At 36.8% G+C, this 23,311-nt stretch overlaps 1 protein-coding gene across 1 annotated transcript in view; it reads left to right on the forward strand.

Annotated features, from left to right (window-relative positions):
- The window catches only part of Mlh1 (DNA mismatch repair ATPase Mlh1), a 205,953-nt gene that overhangs the window by 111,471 nt on the left and 71,171 nt on the right, over nucleotides 1-23,311 (forward strand). Inside the window, exon 7 of the mRNA XM_067158893.2 lies at nucleotides 13,046-13,219. Coding sequence (XP_067014994.1) covers nucleotides 13,046-13,219 — 174 coding nt within the window. The remainder of the gene's footprint in view (nucleotides 1-13,045; nucleotides 13,220-23,311) is intronic.

Genomic DNA, 23,311 nt, shown 5'->3' on the forward strand with positions numbered 1-23,311 from the left:
ATAGGTCGTTCATATATAATGAAAACAGAAGAGGTGACAATACTCCACCGTGTGCCACGCCCAGCTTAGTGGTTTGTCACGAAGATGTATCGTGGCCCACTGGTACACGCTGCTGACGACCACCAAGATAGGACTGTATCCAGGTTAAAGTGCTGTAAGAAAATTTCAGAGTCTTAAGTTTAGCAAGTAATATGTCTGTCTGCACAGTCGAAGGCTTTGCTTAAGTCCATGAGAACAAGTGTAGTCATTTGTCCTTTATCGCTAGTTGCATGTCATTTGTCACTTTAAGTAATGCCGTGGTAGTACTGTAGTTTTGTCTGAACCCTGATTGATATTTGTCTACTAAGTTGTAATGTATAAGATATTCAGTCATGTGCTTATGTACTATTTTCTCCAATATTTTTCCTAATATAGGAAGGATACTAACAGGACAATAATCTTTGGGACTGTTGGGGTTGTTTTTAGGGAAAGGTCAGATGATTGCACGTTTCCAATTCAAAGGAAAGACTCCAGTCATGGGTGAGTTATTAATGATATGCGTGACTGTTGGAAGTATGATGTCTATGATTCGTTTTAAAAGAGACAGGTTGATTCCATCGTGGCCAATGGACCCCGACTTTATTTCACTCAAGATGCCCTTAACGTCACTGGGGGTCACGTGAGAAAAATGGAACTGCTCGCCATTATGTCTTGCTTTCGAGGATATTCTGTTAATTACTTCTGCTTTGGTCTGTTCTTCCATCTGAGATGATCGTGAGCTAAAATATGAATTTAGGCCAGCTAATAGTACATTACAGTTGTTGTCATTTGTCTTGTTTTTGCATAATCCCATTTCGCGAAGAGACCTCCAAATCTGACTGGAATTTTGAGTGTTCAAAATGTCATAAGAATGGCGTATTTTAGCATTTCTAATTAACTGGGCTGTTCTGTTTCGGAGTTGTTTATACTTTCCGAAATTGTCTGATGTAGGGTATTTCATGTAATCATTATAGGCTGCGTCTCTTATTTTCATCTGGTCGCGCATTTCATGGGAAAGCCATGGGTTAGAAGGTCTCTTTACCCTAACACTGTGTAGTGGTGCATGTCTGTCATACAAAGTCAGAAGTAGTACTTTGAAATGATTTACTTTTCTGTCAATCTCGTTTATGAACTGAATGTTGTGCCATGGTGTGTTAAGAGCATCTTCAAGAAATGCGTCTTCATTAAAGTGTTTAAAATCTCTATATGTAATTAATTTTGGCTTGAATTTAGGGCACTTCAAGGAATACGCAGCATAAACAATGTCATGTTGGGAGAGACCGGGAACGGGCATTTGTCCATGAGTTAGGATTCGGTTGGTATTATTAATAATTATTAGATCGAGGAGCGTACGTGAGTTGGCAACACGATGTGTAGGGTTTAGGGGTAGTATTGTCAAATTAATGGATGAAAACATCTTGGTCAGCCGTTTTGTTTCGGTAGATTAGTTTGTCAAGTCTGTATTAAAGTCTCCCATTAAAATCAGATGTTCATACCTGGGTGTTAGGTCATGTAGGGCTTCCTCCAGATTTGTGATGTTACCAGTCTTCGGCAGACGATACACTACACCAGTTAAGCACTTCGCACCGTGCACTATGAGCTCAAAGAACAAGAATTCAGGGCTATTGGAGAACTCGCTGGGAGATTTTAATACCACCTTATACTTCACGTCATCCTGTATGTACATACTGACACCTCCACCGAGGTTACTGCTCCTGTCATTCCTAACTAATGAACTAATGAATTCTAACAAGAAATGAAGGAATAGAATGGCGCAACGACGACTCAGAGAATAATGTGGTATGCAGGTTGCAGGTTGAGAATATTTCAGAGAATTCCGGGAAATGTGGGAGAATGCTCTGGGTGTTTACGTGAGCTATTTGTAAGGAGGTAGGGTAAGGCGAAAGAATGTCTTGAAGGTGATTAGCGGTACTTAGGGTGGGGGCTGGGAGATGTAGGTAATAACCTGCTTGGGACTGTGGGTTGGAGAGGCTGAAACTAGAGGTATTTGTTTCCTGATTGCTTGTTTGCTTGTTACTGTCAACTTGAAATTCAACTGTAGATGTAAAAGGAAAACTACACTAGATAAAATTAACTAAGGTTATGTTACAAGGAGATTCCCACCTTTCAATACTTGTCAATTTCTTATAGCTAGTTTATTATTCACATAATATAATCCAGCTTAATCTCTGAGTATAATACTAAATGGAACATCTTCAGCTAAAAGATTTAACAAAAATTGACAAGGCAAATAAAACGCTTGTCATGATAATGATGATGAGATAAAATGTTCATTCATGTAGGGTTAAAATTTTCCAACAAGTCAATGTCCAAGTTAACGAATAAAATCGACGTAAGGGGTCTTCTTTTTAGGTTGGAGAAGTATCATAGGTTATAAAATCATAGGTTATAAACTTCATGGTTCTGATCCGTATTGAATTGCAAGTACAATGTAATTATTAAATTAATGTAGTAATGGTCCACCTTTCAATACTATAATATGTAATATTCTAAATTACATTAATTAGGGACTAGTTTCGGCCTGGGCTGGCCATCTTCAGCCTTAATGTAAAACACCTAATAACTAAACAAATGTACATGCACACAATTGACATAAAATTGAGTTAAAAGAAGTATGTACTTGTTGAATCTTCAAGCTAAAATTAAGAATATAAAAGATTTTCTTAAAATATGATTGTCGGGGGAACTCTTGAAAACAACCGTAGTTGAATTTAAAGTTAGGCTTAGTTAATATGAATCCAAGACTAGCGACAGTAAGGGCTTTGCCTAAGATACACAAACCTGACACACCTGTAAGACCAATTATTAACTTTAACCTTCTCAGTGCCGCACATATTTGTTAGGTACTAGCCAAGAGTGCCACCCACTTTTTGTCAGATTTGCAACTCTCTAGAAAAAATTCATCACTCCCTAGTGTATACCAATTTTCAGTGAAAGTTTTGTCTGTTATATAAAAGCAATATCCCTTTGAATTAATGGCACTTGATACCTAAAATCATTTATAGTTAAAATTAAAATAAATCATGAATTTAAAAAATTAAAAGTACAATTAATGAAAATCCACATTTTAAGGCAAATATGTAGTTCTAAAAATCAGGATGAGACACTAACTGATGGTATTCCTTGTAGCACAGACTCTTGACTGTCGTTTTGGTTAAAATTATTTTATTTGGAGTGATAATATGTCATAAAATTCAAAATATAAGCTATAGGTTCAGCATCATGAGGAAGGGCATGTTTCGGTCCAGGTAACTCGAGGAAAGGGTGAGGTGGTTGGTATAGTAATCACTATCGTGGTTAACTTCACTGAATAATGGCAATGTGTTATATTCTTAATACCAATATTACTGTGGAAATCTTCATTACTTTCCGAATTATCTCTAACCTCGGCAATTGGCGATGTTCCACTTACAAAATCATTTTCAGAATCACTCTCGCTGACTGAAACCTCACTAGAAGAGTTTTCAACACTATTATGAAGTCCAGTTCACTTTCTAACTCAACATATTATTCCCTAAAGTCTGTATGTAATCAGTTAGACCATCATTGTTTGTAAATACAGTGTCCTGTAAGTCCGCCATCACTGTTGACACGTGCACAAGATGTGTGGACTCTGCATTCACATTTTAAAATATACGTCACACGAAAACAAATAATTTTTATGCGACTCCTAGTGGTAAATTTGGAGACTACACACCTTCCTTGATAAGCATATACCGATGTGTACTACCACCTAATGGAAAAGGAAGAACTACGGCAGTTTCTACAAGTCTGCCTGAGGGATAAAATATCATTCCTGGCACTTTCGGCAAGTTCATGGAGGAATGAAAAATCATCCCTTGGTGCTCAGAGTTAAAAACGGCCCTACCTACTAAACCTCTAAATTTATAAATTATTTCTTAAAGCACTATACTTTCCAAAGTGGAACTACAGTTAGAAATTCAATAGAATTTTGTAAAATTATTGAAAACATTAAATTAAAACCATGTTTCACCTTGAACTCATTCGACGTTGCTAATATGTATTCTACCATCCCCACAAAGGAAACCCTAGACATATTTAAGAATAACTTAAGGACACAAAATAAACTTAGTAACCATGAAATAGAAGAATTTAAACTATGCCTAGAATTTACCCTTAACAGTAATTATATTTCCTTCAGTAACACAGTATATCAACAGAGAGGTCTGCCAATGGGGTCCCCAACATCAGGTATCCTTGCTGAAATATACATGGCATTTAGAAAAACATAAAATTTGAAGTGAAGAAAAAGCTATTATCGTCTGGCTAAGGTTTCTTGATGACATTTTTGCAATTATTGATGAACAGATCAATAGCAGCACTAATTTAATAGATAAAATTAACATTTAGACCCTTTCATAAAATTCACATTAGAAACTGTGAACAATAAAAAACTAAATTTCCTTGATCTAACCGTTGAAAGTAAATTTATCCTTTTCAATCTTCAGAAAACCGATCCAAACTATAAATAGCATATGAAAAGATTCATACCATCCTGAGGCACATAAAAGGAGTTCCTTTTTAAGCATGTTAAATAGAGCCTTTAACATCCCCTTGTCCAAAAACGATTTCCAAAAAGAAATTAATCTTATTTACAAAATAGCGATAAGCAACGGATACACGGATTAATAAATAAAATGAAGAGTAAACCTCAAACGCAGCTGATTAAAAAAAAAGAAAAACTTTGCCACTTTCACCTATAATAATGGAAACATTTACCAGATTATTAATATTTTTAAGAGACTTAATTTCAAAATTGCCTTTCGCACTAATAACAATAAACAACGTTTAATTTTCAATTACCGAAGTATTGCAAATGATAACAGATATTCAAATTTGGGGATATATAAACTTAAGTGTTTGAATTGTGCCAATTCATACATTGGGCAAACAGGATGGAATTTCTTAGTAAGATACCTGGAACATGTTAATGCTGAGAAACATAGGAAATACTCGGCCATCAGTCTACATATGACTGAATATAAAAATAATTTTATGACAACAGAAAAAGACTTGACCATTTTTTGAACGTTAAACAAAGGTAAATTAATGAATATTCTGGAAAATATTTATATTGAGATAGATCAGAAACAAAACCCTAGCCAGAATATTAACGAAATAACAGAGAATATCAGTATATTGTTAGAAGGGGCTGCTGAATTGGATTTATCTAGGAAAGCCATCAAAAAGGATTCGGAGAAATATCCAACATGCTTCCCCTCGCCTACCACAAGCTCCTCACGCACATACAAGCTTCGTCAGTTGACGACACGGCATAAGGGAGAACGCTAAACACAACAGACTGGCTATGAGGTAAATAATTTCTTATATCCTCACACACCTCACCAATATACATTCTTACAAGGTTTTCTCCTTTAAAATACCAACCTTCTTACTTAATTTCTTTCTCGTTTCAGACTTATTTCACTTTAAATTCTACTTCAACTATGGTTGATTTCAAGAGTTTAAGAAAAGAAGACCCCTTACGTCGATTTTATTCGTTAACTTGGACATTGGCTTGTTGGAAAATTTTAACCCAACACGAATGAACATTTTATCTCATCATCATCATCATCATCATCATAATAATAATAATCATCACAAGTGTTTTTATTTGTCTTATCCTTTTTTTGTTAAATCTTTTAGCTGAAGATGTTCCATAGTTGGAACAAAACATGTTCTATTTAGTATTATACTCAGAGATTAAGCTGGATTATGTTATGTAAATAATAAACTAGCTATAAAAAATTGACCAGTATAGGAAGGTGAGAATCTCCTTGTAACATAACCTTAGTTGTGTTGAGCCAATGCGGGACAAAATATGAGATTTATAAGTTGAGATAAAATTAAGAAACTAAAACTGAAATTAATGATAAAAATGTATAACTATAGTTCAAATTCTGATGAAAGTTCTATACAGCGGTATTTAGTTTACAGAATCGTGGATCATTGTTAGCGAATACGATCAAGATCTTCGCGGTTTGATACAGGTATTTTACAAGTTTCCTGCTTAACATAAATTATGCCATCCTTCGACCACACGTTCCGCACACTGAACTTGCCTATAGCGGCCTGTAGAAGCCGCAGTCTCTCTGGGGTTAAAAACCCCAACCCCATGGCACTACAGCCCTTGAAGGGCCTTGGCCTCCCAAGCGACTGCTGCTCAGCCGGAAGGCATGCAGATTACGAGGTGTCATGTGGTCAGCACGACAGATCCTCTCAGCCATTATTCTTGGTTTTCTAGACCGGGGCCGCTATCTCACCATCAGATAGCTCCTCAATTCTAATCACGTAGGGTGAGTGGACCTCGTACCAGTCCTCAGGTCCAGGTAAAAATCCCTGACCTGGCTGGGAATCGAAACTGGGGCCTCGGGGTAAAAGGCAGGCATGCTACCCCTACACCACGAGGCTGGCTCTCTGAGGTTAGGTCCTCTCTAATTGTTTTGTTTGTACCCTTGAGTTTCTTTTTGCTTACAAACATTGCATTTCTTTTCCGGTACAAAACAAACTTGACCATTATGGGTCTTGGATGGCCGTTCTGATTTTTCCCAAGCCTATTCGATCTGTCTGTTTTGTCCACTGAGAGTTCCACTCCAATTTCATGTGCAATATCGATTACAATATTGTCAGTGTTTTCTCCTGCAGCTTCTTCCACACCAAACACACGCAAGCACTGTCTTCTTTGATACTGCTCTAAACTGTCTGTTTTAATTTACAGTTCCCTTTTTAATTCCCTTATGGTTGTGTCTTTTTTTTTCCAGAGTATGCTTTAATTCCTTGATCACACTCGTATTGAAATTTGTTTCTTTCAGTTGCTCTACAACTGTCTTCGTCACCTGATCTTGGATGAGGTTGGCAAGCGTGTTGAGAGTTTCCTTACTGCTCAGCGCTTCCTGCACTGCTTGCTTCACAATGGCTTCCATTGACACCTCTTTAACTTTGGGTGGCATGGTGGTTTTCGTAGATATTTCGCTTCAGGTTTCACTGAACACTTCACGAACACTCTGATGTGAATAACTGTACAAGTTACAATAATGTATCACACGACTGTCAAACTGCTAAAATTCACCTCCTAATGTCGCACATACCACGAGCCTCGGATTTTGTAACTATACACTATCCGCCATTTTTATATGTGTGGGTAGACTTACGATAGACAGTTTGTCCTAAGCAGCCGTCCGCTTTCTTTCTTACTAGAACATCCAAGAAAGGAAGACATCCATCTGACTCCATCTCCATAGTGAATTGAAGGATGTTGCTGACTTAGGGGGTTTAGTTGAAGTTGCTCTGAACCTTCTGTCCGTATCACAAATGTGTCATCAGTATACCTTCACTAAATCATAGGTTTGTCAGGCGCCGAAGCAATAGCGTCCTTCTCAAAATGCTCCATAAAGAAATTTTTTAAGAAATATTTTTATTTGTAACGTGAACTAATTTAGTTGTATTTAAACACTTCACCACTCAGAAATAATCATATTGACCTGGAAAGAAAGAGTGAAAGATACAATAAAAGAAAGGAAGAAAACCTGGAAAGAAAAGAGGATATTTAATACTGAAGAAAAAAAAAATAAATAAATAAATAAATAAAAAAAAAAACAGATAGAAGCAAAGAGTGCATGTACAAGGATGGTAAAGGAAGAAACGAGAAGAGTTGGAATTTTGTAGAGAAACCAAGATGGGAATTCTGGAAAGAACTGTTAAATAAAGTATTAAAAAAATAAAAAAATCATAATTTGAACACTGGATATGTAAAGGTCAAAGAAGATCCCAGTGGAATTAAAAGAAGGTAGAAAGAGTATTTCAAGGACTTAATGTGAGAAGTAGTGAAAAAAGCCATAAATGAGACAAGAAAACTAACCTAAAAGGAAGGAGAAGACAACATTACAGTTGGAGAAGATTGAATAGCCATCAAAAGATTAAGACATTTAAAGTTTTTGGTATAAGTGAAGTTGCTGTAGAATTGATCAAGGCTGCAGGATCAGTAGGCTTGCAGTGGACTTCTTGGTTACTGTGATGTGTATGGAAAAAGAAACAAATTCCTGGTTTGGCAGAAAGGACTCTTAAAACCAGTATTCAAGAAAGGTGATAAGAAGATAAATGAATTACAATTATGTCACAGGTTGACAAAATCCTGGGAAGATAATAGAAAGAAAGGTTAGACAAAAAACAGTCTCAATTTCATAAGGAATAATTTGGATTTATATGCAGAAGATCAACAGTGGAACCAATATTGTAGAAGAAGTCTATAATAGGGAACACAGAGAAGAGGTTTGGGAATCCTGATGCAGAAAAATGTGGGTAATAAATTTTTAAAGCGATGCATTACAAATGTTGCAGTGGTGTGAAAATAAAAGCTGGGAACATGGGATGGTTTAAAATAGAAACAGGACTAAGACAAAGAATAGTTCTGTCAACATTTTTATTTATATTGGTAGCAGATCAGATTTTGAAGGAAGCAAGGAAATCTCGTGAAGAAACAAAATTAAATGTAATGCTATTTGCTGCTGATACTCTGATCTGGGGAAAGGATGAATGTTAGGTACAGGAATAGATGGACACTCTTGGCGGAAAGATTGAACAATGGGGAATGAAAATTACTGCAGAGAAAAGTAAATCAATGGTTAATGACCACAGGAAAGAGGAAGGAAGAGGAGGAATAAAAATTGGAAGTGAGCATGCTTAGAAGTGTCGAAGCACTTCAAGTACTCAGGAAGTGAAATAATGGCAAATGCCTTTCTTCAGATCTTCAGTCTTGATGTCTTAAACCTATTGGGTTCCTTTTCTCCTTTTGTGTTTGTCATGTGGTAATAGTCTTTTATCATGTCTTCAACTTTCTCTTCCTTTCCCCTTTGTTAATCTGGTTTTCTTCATATCTTACACTTCCTTCATCAAGATTAAGGATCTGTTGAGATAAAGTGAGCGTTGAAGCCCCCCTTCCTGATGAAGCTGGGAAGCAAAAAATGTTTGTTGAAGGCTGAGAAGGAATGGATATAGAAGAATTGGGAGTGAACCATTCTAATCAAAGATTGTAGTGCATGAAGTTGTGGAGATTATCCTTGTCCTTTTGTGATTTATTTCTATTTGTCCCTCTTCCCACACTGACCTGTTATTGTGGTTTTTCTATTATCTGTTCCTTTCAATGTTCCTATGCTTCCATATATTACTTGATTGATGATGATGATGATGATGATGATGATGATGAAGATGACAACCTTGATGGCAGCTGCACTGTTCTGAACAATTCCTCTGATTGACTTGTGGTACTGGTTCCCAGGCTGCATTATAAATATTGACTTATGTAATCAGTCTGTTAACCTTTATCGGACGGGTGTGCGTGCGCACGCGTGAACTGTGGCAGACGGAGTATTAGTAAGGTCCGAGCCCATGCCACCCAGAGTTTTCTTTCCTAGTGACAGTATGAATGACACAGTCTAACTGATACTCTCGTAGAAATTAGAGATTTTGAAAGAACAACTAGGAATAAGGATTGGATTATTCCATACAAAACAGGGAATGTGATGATAGTAAATGATTTATAAACCAATAGTTAAAATTTATTAATAAGTCCAATTAATCTCTTATTACACTACATTACCTTTGAATTTGTACACACTGTACACAATCTTGCATCTAAGAAAACCTTTGAAATGACATGAAAATCTCTGAGTCTTTCCTAGATATGGAGCAATAGTATTGCTTGACATGGCAATTTATGTTCTAAGGTAGGCGAGGTCAGCAACAGGAAACGAATGCGCTGACGCAGTGACAGAAGACAGGCCACGCTGAGGTGAAAACTCTACGAGGAAGTAGTGAGTTATTTTGTTCTTATCACTTTATATCACATTACACTTCTCGAGGCACAAAAACAACATTCAAACGAATTAATGATTTCATAAAGAAGAAGGTGAAAACATGGACCTTAAAAGTGAAGCTTCCACGGTGTGAAGAATTAATTTAATTTCCGGGTTGGACCGTGTTGTACTTGTACGCATATCACGTACAGTTTGCTGACGTTTCGAATACATTGCAGTATTCTTTGTCAAGGCGACTGAAATACCCCTACTCAATTCGAGGTAATCAGTCTCCCAGGCAGAAATTACACTACTAGAGTGGCCTTGATCTTGGCCTTTTATATCCTAGTCTTTCTGGCTGACGTAAGCCCTGGCTGTCTCGCAAGACTTCTGGAAAGTATATGTCACAGCCAGGTAGTGGGGGCTTGCCCGCGCTGTTATGTAATGGGGTTGCAGCCCGTGTGTTTATGTTGTGGTCTGTATGTCTTAAACTATGAATGATAGGCATCCAAGAATTACTGATTTTGTATCCTTCTTCTAAATTTATGTTGTTCGGATGTTTCTTGATTTCGATAGCCTCGCGGATTTTCCTCTCCAGATTCCAAGGGATAGCTGCTAGGATCTTGGTCTTGTCAAATGATATTCTGTGCCTAGTTTCGTAGGAATGCTTGGCTACTGCTGAAATATCTGTGTTTTGGTTCTTGGTGTGACGGATATGTTCTTTTAGGCGGGTGGAGATCAGACGTTTTGTCTCACCTACATAACAAGCTCCGCAGCTACATTCAATGTGATACACTCCAGGGGCCTGTAATTCTATTTTGTCTTTTACTGGTGGTAGATAACGGGCTAGCTTATGGTGAGGTTTATACAACATAAAACATAAAAACTATCTATAAACCTCACCATAAGCTAGCCCGTTATCTACCACCAGTAAAAGACACAATAGAATTACAGGCCCCTGGAGTGTATCACATTGAATGTAGCTGCGGAGCTTGTTATGTAGGTGAGACAAAACGTCTGATCTCCACCCGCCTAAAAGAACATATCCGTCACACCAAGAACCAAAACACAGATATTTCAGCAGTAGCCAAGCATTCCTACGAAACTAGGCACAGAATATCATTTGACAAGACCAAGATCCTAGCAGCTATCCCTTGGAATCTGGAGAGGAAAATCCGCGAGGCTATCGAAATCAAGAAACATCCGAACAACATAAATTTAGAAGAAGGATACAAAATCAGTAATTCTTGGATGCCTATCATTCATAGTTTAAGACATACAGACCACAACATAAACACACGGGCTGCAACCCCATTACATAACAGCGCGGGCAAGCCCCCACTACCTGGCTGTGACATATACTTTCCAGAAGTCTTGCGAGACAGCCAGGGCTTACGTCAGCCAGAAAGACTAGGATATAAAAGGCCAAGATCAAGGCCACTCTAGTAGTGTAATTTCTGCCTGGGAGACTGATTACCTCGGATTGAGTAGGGGTATTTCAGTCGCCTTGACAAAGAATACTGCAATGTATTCGAAACGTCGGCAAACTGTACGTGATATGCGTACAAGTACAACACGGTTCAACCCGGAAATTAAATTAAATAATGGACCTTAAAAGGTACTTTCGGTGTGGTATATTTTGAAGCAAGGATACACTCAAAGTGCTACGCCACAGGGAAATTCGATCTTGATGCCTTTCCCTTATTCTCGGAGCATACTTCGCACCTGCGAGATGATCCGTTCTGAGGCCAATGTTTAGAACTTTTCACTTAAAGGCGAGAAAGGCGTGCAATGCTGATAACCGGTCTGCCAAGATTAGTGGATGGTAGTTCTGGGTTCATGTCTTGAGCAGCATGTATTAGATTTCTAGGAAGTAGCTCACGAAACTCCTTGTAAGACAGCTTTCCTTCACACGACGTATGAATGATGAAGGCGTTCAAAATAACTATGTTCAGCAGATGGAAAAATAGTTTCTTTGTCCACTTCCATGTTTGGCGGGAAATATCCTAACTATTGGCCATATGATCACTCTTGTCACAATAACCCATTAGTGCATTGTAGCTCTCGATTATTGCAGGCTTCGGTGCAATCCCATTGTCATCCATAAAGTGACCGGATGGTGGGGGGTTTTGCATGTTAATTAGGAAATATACTTCCAGCTTATTAAGCACAGGTTTCCCTTCTCTTTTCTAATAATATGTCCCTTCCCTTGCATGTCCAGCCATGTTTACTATGAATTGCTTTATTTGTTGCAGGAAAATCAGCCGCCAAATTATTCTGTGCATTTTCATAAGCCATAATTCATGGCATTGCGCATTGTAGCGACTCATATATTAATAACAAAATGAGTAGATCATTTTCATAAGCCAGAATTCAAGGCAAAATGCGAGATAAATTATGTGGTTGATATATCGACCGCTCGTCCTTTTGGCGGGGTTTGACTATGGTTCAAATCTCGACCGCTCTATCTTTTTGAGGGGTTGATATTTCGATCGCTCGTCCGATAAAGTTTAATCTTTCCTTGTCCACTCACATCAGTGATGTTCCTCTGGCTGTATGATAGTTCATAAATAATGACTATGTGACCTAGTGTGTGTCCCTGATAGTTGGCTATTGGGTGTTGCAATGAGCAATGTTCCTTGTGGTTTGTGCTTAGCTGGTTAATATGTTGAAACAGACTAATGTAGACATAAAACTCCCTAGACCTGTGTATACAGGGTGGTCGGAAACAATGTGAACCAGGTATATGAGTGAGCGGGTTGGTCATACTGATAAATAATTTGAAAAAGAAATTTGATAGCTTGCACCGTTGTCATTCTATCAGCTGTTGAAGGTAGCCAATCAGATCACTTAGTGGGCAAATTCAAATGAGCTTTGCAAGGTGTTGTTGCTAAACCTGCACATGGTTTAAGATCGTCTTCACTAATGAGGGAAAAACTTTGCCAGGAGAGGGATTTGAACATGGATCCCAAGCTGATAGGATTGCATCATAGCAAGTACGCTAAGGTGACATAGGCTGAAACGTATGGTGCAGCATGGCTCTCAAGCCAACGGTGCGAGATATACAAAAAAATTTCAAATTATCATCAGTATGATCAACCCTCTAACGCTAACATCCCTTGTTCACGTTGTTTCCAACCACCCTGTTTGTTTTGTTCCTAAAACTGCTAATAGTGTTTTGATTCACTTTTTAGGAGAGAATTTCGCCTGACAAGTCTGCTTGAGTTACGAAGAGAGGTGACCCAATGTACTCATCATGACTTACAGCTGATCCTCTCTGGCCATACCTTTGTGGGTTGTGTGGACATTAGTCATGCCCTTATACAGCACAGCACAGATTTATACTTGTGCGACACTCGGAGTCTCAGGTTAGTTGCAGTGCTGGAGTATCTGATTAATGCAGACTTTTGCTGGATGGTATACTGTAGAGGGTGGTAGTAAAGAATAAATTTAGAACTGTTATTGGTGTTGGTGATTGTTATTTTAAGTGACCTAACATCAAGATCATAAACCTTTTAGATCCTTCTGATGTCTATGGAAAGAAAGTTGGCAATCTAGTTTTTGAAAAGGTAATAAATTAATTAATAAGTAATAAAGTAATAAATTTAGTTATCTGACAATATATCGGTGGATTCTTAATAAACTTTTCTTTGCACCATAATGGGTCTCAGAGCACTGATGTCATTGTATTTATTTGATTCGTACACAGTTAACGAGAAAGTGATGGAACCAACTAGAGAGAAGAATATTCTGGACGTGGTGCTGGTAAAACCATATGAGCTCTATAGAGAAACTGAAGTAATAGATGGTATTAGTAATTACGAAGCTGTTTTTGTTGTACTTAAAAATAAATGTGATAGAAAGGAAGGTCGTAAAAATAGGTCTGTTAGGCAGTGCCATATGACTGAAAAGACAGGCTTGAGAGAGTTTAAAAAAAAGTAATTTTGATCAGTGGAAAATGGTAAATAAAAATGTAGACAGACTGTGGGGTGGGTTTAAAGCAATTGTAAAAAAAAAAAAAAAAAAAGGTATGTGCCTTTGAAGGTGGTAAGGAATGGTAAAGACCCACTATATTATAACAGAGAAGTAAAGAGACTAAGAAGGAGATGTAGGTTGGAAAGAAATAGTTAGAAATGGCTGTGGAAGTAAGGAGAATTTGAAGGAACTTGCATGGAAATTGAATCTAGCGAAGAAGTTGGCTGAGGATAACATGATGGCAAGCATAATTGGCAGTCATACAAATGTTAGTGAAAAATAAGGTATGTATAGGTACTTTAAGACAGAAACAGGTTCCTAAAAGGACATTCCAGGAATCATCATGAACAAGGGGAGTGCATATGTGAGGGTCTGCAGAAGGCAGAAATATTCAGTCAGCCATATGTGGAGATTGTCGGTAACAAGGATAATGTCCAGATAGAAGAGGTAAGTAATACTAATGAAGTATTGAAATTTACCTATGATAACAAAGATATTTACAATAAGATACAAAATTTGAAGAGTAGAAAAGCAGCTGGAATTGATAAGATTTCTTGAGATATACTACAGTATAGACAATGGGTTGGAATATCCAATAGAACCTCGATCATTCAAAATCGATTGTTAATTAAAAACCTTGCCTAATTCGAAGAAGCTCTCGTTCCTGGAAGTATGAGGTACGGTTTTGCATGTTATTAAAATTGTTTAATTCGAAATACTGATGATTCATAATTTGAAGAACAATGTCGGTCCAGTTATCAAAATTCAGACTTTTAATTCAAAACTACCTTTACATTTAAAAAAATTGTATTTTACAGAGTAATTTAAATTCAAAATTTCTCCACGCCGTGAAAGAACGTGTCTTCCAGAATGTGCAGGGGTAGCTTTCCACACTTTCACTCACTTCGGTGTGTCTACAGTATGCTTCATATTTGCTCAATTCGAGTGAAATCGTAATTCTTTTGTATTCTGCATTTTAAGGAATGCCATAATATCACGTAGAAATCAGTGTGCAGAGAAGCAGAATCTGCAGACACTGGCGATGCTGACAGTTGGCAAAAAAGCATGGCTCATATAATCAATTCGTATGCACCAAACAATATTGTCAATGCCGATGAAACTGCATTATTTTTAAAAATGCCAAACCCAAACGGACTTATGGTTTTAAAGGGGAGAGGTGTCAGCTGAGAAATTGTACAAGGTTGGGTGTCACTGTTCTGTGTTGCAAAGCACACGGAAGTGAGAGACTTCCTTTGTCATAGGAAAGTTTGTTAAGCCACGATGTTTTAAGGGCGTCGGGCACTTTCGGTGGAAGTACAAGGCATCTAAAAATGCAAACGGTACAGTAATCCAGAAGATAAAGCATTTGTACAGGGGAGCCAGAAAAATTTGTCCTCATCTTTGAATCGTGCTTTTTTTCTTTCTTTCATTGTGTGAGGTTATGTTTGTCAGTGAAATTTGTGTACCTCCTCATCAATCAATCAATACTGATCTGCATTTACGGCAGTCTCCCAGGTGGCAGATTCCCTATCTGTTGTTTTCCTTAGGCTTTTCTTAAATGATTTCAAAGAAATTGGAAATTTATTGAACACCTCCCTTGGTAAGTTATTCCAATCCCTAAGTCCCCTTCCTATAAATGAATATTTGCCCCAATTTGTCCTCTTGAATTCCAACTTTATCTTCATATTGTGATCTTTCCTACTTTTAAAGACTTCACTCAAAGTTATTCGTCTACTAATGTCCTTCCACGCCATCTCTCCGCTGACAGCTTGGAACATACCACTTATGATACAATTCCTTTAGTTTTGCCAATTGCCACCTTTTCAATACAATAAAAATATATTACAAACTTACATATTTATTGTGATGTTTATATGGTGCATGTTTCGCTCCTTTTCGTGAGCATCATCAGCCAAACTATCATTAATCTAAGATTGTATAAGATCATAAATTCTTTTGGTTCAAGATTACTCCTATAAAACTAATTGATAATCTTATAACATTTTAAAAGTCACACAACAATAAAACTTTGTCTTAAGCTAACACTTTTTTGTCTAAAATCTTCTTCAGTCTAACATTTTATTGCCGAAACGCATCTGGTGAACATCTTTTAAAATTGTTTAAAAAGAAGAATAAAATAAAAAACTTTTGAGATCTGGCTACTTGTGTTGATTCCTGTTGCTTAACTTCTATAATTGTCATTAAATTCCATAACAGTATTGAATATTTTCTGCAGTTGATAATCGTCATTATGGTCGATAGACTTGTTCTCGTTGCTGGAGTAACATTTATAAAATGTTTTGGTATTAATTTATATTATCAATGGGGTAAAATTGTTCGTGAACAAACTTGTTGATGAAACACTTTCTGATGTGATATTGGATTTTAAATGTTCTCGAACATTCCATAATGGCTCGTTGGTGTATCTGTAATGAAAGATAAAAATTATATGTTTATGGTTTTGATTGTATTTCTGTATAACATCTTATTGGAAGAATTGTCACTTACTTTTCTTTCTGTTGCATAATTGTTTGGTGTTACTCCTAGCCTCTTGAGAACTACTTGTTGTCCTGTTTGCACTTCTTGTGTTGTACTGTTATGAAATTTAATGACAATTATACAAGTTAAGCAACAGGAATCAACACAACTAGCCAGATCTCAAAAGTTTTTTATTTTATTCTTATTTTTAAACAATTTTAAAAGATGTTCACCAGATGAGTCTTGGCAATAACATGTTAGACTGAAGAAGATTTTAGACAAAAAAAAGTGTTAGCTTAAGACATAGTTTTATTGTTGTGTGACTTTTAAAATGTTATAAGATTATCAATTCGTTTTATAGGAGTAATCTTGAACCAAAAGAATTTATGATCTTATACAATCTTAGATTAATGATAGTTTGGCTGATGATGCTCACAAAAAGGAGCGAAACATGTACCATATAAACATCACAATAAATATGTAAGTTTGTAATATATTTTTATTGTATTGAAAAGGTGGCAATTGGCAAAACTAAAGGAATTGTATCACAAGTAGATCTTCAATACGGACAAGGAAAATGAAGTTCATAACCTGCAACATACCACTTAGTCGAGCAGTTCGTCTTCTTTCTCCCAATTCTTCCCAGCCCAAACTTTGCAACATTTTTGTAACACTACTCTTTTGTCGGAAATCACCCAGAACAAATCGAGCTGCTTTTCTTTGGATTTTTTTCAGTTCTTGAATCAGGTAATCCTGGTGAGGGTCCCATACACTGGAACTGTACTCTAGTTGGGGTCTTACCAGGGACTTATATGCCCTCTCCTTTACATCCTTACTACAACCCCTAAACACCTCCATAACCATGTGCAGAGATCTGTACCATTTATTTACAATTCCATTTATGTGATTTCCCCAATGAAGATCTTTCCTTATATTAATACCTAGATACTTACAATGATCTCCAAAAGGAACTTTCACCCCATCAACGCAGTAATTAAAACTGAGAGTATTTTTCCTATTTATGAAACTCACAACCTGACTTTTAACCCCGTTTATCAACATACCGTTGCCTGCTGTCCATCTCACAACATTATCGAGGTCACGTTGCATTTGCTCACAATCTTGTAACTTATTTATTACTCTATACAGAATAACATAATCTGCAAAAAGCCTTACCTCTGATTCCACTTCTTTACTCATGAAAATGAAAAAAATGAAAACCTACAACCTGTTTTCCAGTCATTGACCGGGTCAGGGATGTAATGAATGAATGAATCATATATAGGCTATTATTATGATGGGGTCGCCACTCCCAAAGTGATACATTAATGAATGATAGATGCTACGAAATGAGAATGGAGAGTGTTGCTGGAATGAAAGATGACAAGGAAAACCGGAGTACCCGGAGAAAAACCTGTCCCGCCTCCGCTTTGTCCAGCACAAATCTCACATGGAATGACCGGGGTTTGAACCACTGTATCCAGCAGTGAGAGGCCGACGCGCTGCCATCTTAGCCACGGAGGCTACTTCTTTACTCATATATTTATATATATATATAAGAAAACATAAAGGTCCAATAATACTGCCCTGAGGAATTCCCCTCTTTATTATTATAGGGTCAGATAAAGCTTTGTCTACTCTAATTCTCTGAGATCTATTTTCTAGAAATATAGCAACCCATTCAGTCACTCTTTTGTTGAGTCCAATTACACTCATTTTTTCCAGTAGTCTCCCATGATCCACCCTATCAAATGCTTTAGACAGGTCAATCACAGTACAGTCCATTTGACCTCCTGAATCCAAGATATCTGCTATATCTTGCTGGAATCCTACAAGTTGAGCTTCAGTGGAATAACCTTTCCTAAAACCGAACTGCCTTCTATCGAACCAGTTATTAATTTCACAAACATGTCTAATATAATCAGAAAGAATGCCTTCCCAAAGCTTACATGCAACGCAAGTCAAACTTACTGGCCTGTAATTTTCAGCATTATGTCTATCACCCTTTCCTTTATACACAGGGGCTACTATAGCAACTCGCCATTCATCTGGTATATCTTCTTCAAGCAAACAATAATCAAGTAAGTACTTCAGATATGGTACTATATCCCAATCCATTGTCTTTAGTATATCCCCAGAAATCTTACCAGTTCCAGCCGCTTTTCTAGTTTTCAACTTTTGTATCTTACTCTAAATGTCATCATATGTAAATTCTAATACTTCTTTAGCAGTAATCTCCTCCTCTTTCTGGACATTATCCTTGTAACCAACAATCTTTACATACTGCTGACTGAATACTTCTGCCTTTTGAAGATCCTCACATACACACTCCCCTTGTTCATTAATTATTCCTGGAATGTCCTTCTTGGAACCTGTTTCTGCCTTAAAATACCTGTACGTACCCTTCCATTTATCACTAAAATTTGTATGACTGCCAGTTATGCTTGCCATCATGTTATTCTTAGCTGCCTTCTTTGCTAGATTCAATTTCCTAGTAAGTTCCTTCAATTTTTCCTGACTCTATTTCTTTCCAATCTGCACCTCCTTCTTAGTCTCTTTATTTCTCTATTATAATAAGGTGGGTCTTTACCATTTCTGAGCACCTTTAAAGGTACAAACCTTTTTTCACATTCCTCAACAATTACTTTAAACCCATCCCAGAGTCTACATTTTTATTTACTGTTTTCCACCGATCATAGTTACATTTTAAAAACTGCCTCATGTCTGCTTTATCAGCCATATGATACTGCCTAATAGTCCTACTTTTAAGTCCTTCCTTTCTAACACATTTATTTTTAACTATGACAAAAACAGCTTCATGGTCACTAATGCTATCTATTACTTTGGTTTCTCTATAGAGCTCATCTGGTTTTACCAGCACCACGTCCAGGATATTTTTTCCTCTAGTTGGTTCCATCACTTTCTGAATCAGCTGTCCTTCCCATATTAGCTTATTTGCCATTTGTTGGTCATGCTTCCTGTCTTTCGCATATCCTTCCCAACTGACATTTCGTAAATTCTGATCCCCCGCTACAATCACATTCCTTTCCATGTCGTTTCCCACATAGCTGATTATCTTATCAAATAATTCTGAATCCATGTCAGCGCTACCCTTTCCCGGTCTGTACACTCCAAAGACATCAAGTTGCCTATTATCTTTAGAAATGAGCCTTACACCTAGAATTTCATGTTTCTCATCTTTAACTTTTTCGTAGCTTACTAATTCTTCTTTCACCAGAATGAATACTCCCCTTCCCACCATTCCTATCCTATCTCTACGATACACTCTCCAGTTCCGTGAGAAAATTTCTGCATCCATTATATCATTTCTCAGCCATGATTCAACTCCTATTACAATATCTGGTAAATATATATCCATTAAGTTACTTAATTCTATTCCTTTCTTTATAATTCTTCTACATTTCAACACTATAACATTTTTATGTCATTCCTACTTGACTTCCAGATCTCTGTACCCTTATCACCGCTCCCTAGACAACCCCGTTTCCCTGAATGTACCTTCCTATTACCCAGTGTTTTATCCAAGTGCATTATTTGAATAATGTAAATGCACCTTGTCGGATACATTTCAGAAATAGTTTTCTCCATGGCATTTGAAAGGTTTAAACTGAGAATCAAGGTGATTGCATGCATTAATGGGTCTTAAAATACTTTGTGACGTGGCAAGGGATGCATTTCTGAATTCCAAGAGAAGTGTCATTGCGGGAAATCATAGAAGGGTACAAGAATAGTCACTGCACTGTGTTGTAATGCAGATGGAAGTGAGGGACTTTCTCCCGTAGTCATAGTAAAGTTTGATAAGCCACGGTGTTTTAAGGGTATCTGGTACTTTCCATGCAAGTACAAGGCATCTAAAATGCATGCAGTACAGTAATCCAATGACTAAAGCACTTGCACAGCAGAGCCAGTATAGATAAAATCACCAACATTCTTAAAAAAACATAATGTGAAAATATCTTTTAGAACCAATAACAGAAATCTTGATTTATTATATAACACTAATTCAATTAATAAATCTAATGTTTTTTTTCCTAAATCTGGTGTGTGTAGATTCCAATGCAATAACTGTAGCTCTTCGTATATTGGACAGACAGGGCATAACTTTGATCAGATACTTTGATCACATCAGTGCCATAAAATACAACAGATTCTCTGCAATAGGACAACACATACAAGATTCTAATCATAATTTCACCAGAATTGATAAAGACATAAAAATACTCAAAGTTATTAACAAGGGCCCCCTTCTAAACACTACTGAAAATTGTTTTATTCATCTTGACCAATACTTCAACCCCAATTTGAATTTAAATGACATTTATGAAAAATCTAATATTTTATTTGACTTCCTTATCTGCTTTTTCAAAAATTTAAATTTAGAAACCCAAATTCAATATTCCAGTCCTTATACATTTCCCACCATCATTTTCCACTTATTCCACTTAAACTACTTCACCTCATCATTTATTTCCTTATTCCATTTGTTTTATTCATTATTTTTCTGCTTCAACTTTTTCTTTCTTCATTACATTCCTCTTTTTCATTCTCCCATTTGAATTACATTTTCTCACATCTCTAATGATTTTGACCACTCTAACTTTCTTACGCTATTCTAAGTTCGACCTCAACTCTTACCTTCAAATATATCTCACGCTAAGTCATTACGCTCCTCAACTGTTCCAATATTGCACTTTTTAGTATGTTTTTCTCTTCATAATTGTTTTTTCTCTATATCATATGTTTTAATAACTTCATTGATCTAACTTACGAAACTTTTGGAAGCTCAGTGCCGCTCTACTCTTCAAGAACTTGCTCCGTAATACATTTATATATTTGATCTGCGACTTTCTTCATAATTTTTGGATCTATTGACAAGCAGTGCTAATTCCTAAAATTATACAGTGCCTCATGGACTGCAGCTGAACTTTTCAAGAATTTACTCCATGCTACATTTAGATACGTATTTGATTCTGGACTTCTTCACACACAGTGCTCTCTAACACATCTAACTTATGAGACTTTTAGAAGCACAGTGCTGATCTATTCTTTGGGAACTTGCTCCGTAGTGCATTTGCGTATTTGATCAGAGACTTCATCATTTTTTGATCTACCGACGGGCAGTGCTATTCCCTAAAATTATAGTGTGTCTCATAAACTGCAATTGAACTCTTCAAGAATTTGCTCAGTACTACATTTGGATACGTATTTGATTATGGACTTCTTCCCGTACATTGCTCTCCAACGCTTATGTCTTACTAATGTTCATGATTGACACGCAGTATCCTTAAAATTATACAGTGCCTTATCAACTGCAACTGATAAATACGTGTGTTATAGTGCTTCATAAACTGCTTCTGACAGTATCATCTAAACTTCATATTTTTACCTGTGCATCTTTCAATGCACATTACTCCCTAAAGATTTTAGTGCTTCAGTATCAGCAACCTACAGAAATACTTCGCAATTTATTTATCTGTGCATTCTTTTACACCTATTTGTGTTCGGCTGATGATGTCCAAAAATACTGGTCGAAACCGGTACCAATTTTAATTAAATAGGAATGTAAACTTACATTTCTTATTTTAATAGTATTGAAAGGTTGAACCATTTTATATTTTAACTTATTAGTGAACTGTACTTCAGTACAGAACAATATGAAATTCTTATCTCTTAAAGATTTCAGTACTGCAAACTCTGTGCAAGATGGGTTCCCAAAATGCTGTCCGATCATCACAAAACACAGCGAATGGGTGTTGCCTTAACGTTTCCCTAGTGCTACCATGCTGAAGGAGAAGACTTTTTGAACAAATTTGTCACTGGAGATGAGAGATGGCTTCATTTCATAAATGAAGAAACAAAAAAGCAATCCAAACAGTGGATGCATTCTCATTCCCCGAGTAAACCAAAGAAGTGCAAGTGAACCTTCTCCATCGGAAAGTGTATGTCTTATGTGTTCTATGTTGTTGGAATTCATGGAACTTGGCACGACCATCACTGCAGTCTCATTCATTGTGACTTCAATATCTACGAAGGGCCATTCAGAACAAATTAATGGGAATGTTGTCATCATGAAAATGCTTGGCTGCATACTGCAGCTGCAACAAAGATACTCCTGCAACGTTTCCGATGGGAAGTGTTTGGTCATCCACCATACAGCTCAGGCTTGGCTCCCTCTGATTTTCATCTCTTTGCTTACATGAAATGCTGGCTAGAAGGATAACATTTTGGCACAGACAATGAGCTGCAGACCGGCGTAGAGAAGTGGCTGAAAGCAGCTGCCTTCTATGATGAGGGTTGGAAAGTTGGCAAGTTGGTACCATGTTACGACAAATGTCTGTGTCTTGGATTTCATGTCATGATTTTGTTGTCAAATGGTACAATAAGACCATGTAAATTTGATTTGCAGTAGACTTGTTAATAACACCTTTTTTGTTATGCAAATTTTACTATTTAACTTTTGTTCTTTGCTAGGCTGAGGATGTCCCCAAGAGGGATGAAACATATACCTATAACTTGCTTTAAGAATAAAAACTTTTGAGCTATTGTAAAGTTGGAACTTTTAATGTTAATATCTTTAAACTATGTAAAGAAGTAGCTGGATGGTGCAGCTAAATGTCGCAAGTAAAACATTTTTGATTTTCACTGTGGTTTTAATTTTGTGGCCGTTAGGACCTTGAAAAAAAATATAGCCCTCGCATGTACAGAAGTAAATAACTCGCACCAAGCGGTAAACTACGAAATTAAATAAAATAGCAAAGCGGAGCCTGTGGAGATTTGTTTACAAACAGTACAGAAATGGCGCTCGGACAGATTGCTGGAAAAATGCACTATGAATTTCTATGAAATTGCACCCAGAGTAGTTGTAAATGTGAATGAAACTGAACTCATGGGTGCTGTGGACATTGAGAATGACAAAAAGTGGACTTTCAGAGGGTAGAGAAAGGTCCACCTATTCAGTACCATTAACTTAATGTGGTGTCCTATAT

This window comes from Anabrus simplex, chromosome 1 (genome assembly GCF_040414725.1).
Source record: "Anabrus simplex isolate iqAnaSimp1 chromosome 1, ASM4041472v1, whole genome shotgun sequence".
Classification (NCBI taxonomy): domain Eukaryota; kingdom Metazoa; phylum Arthropoda; class Insecta; order Orthoptera; family Tettigoniidae; genus Anabrus; species Anabrus simplex.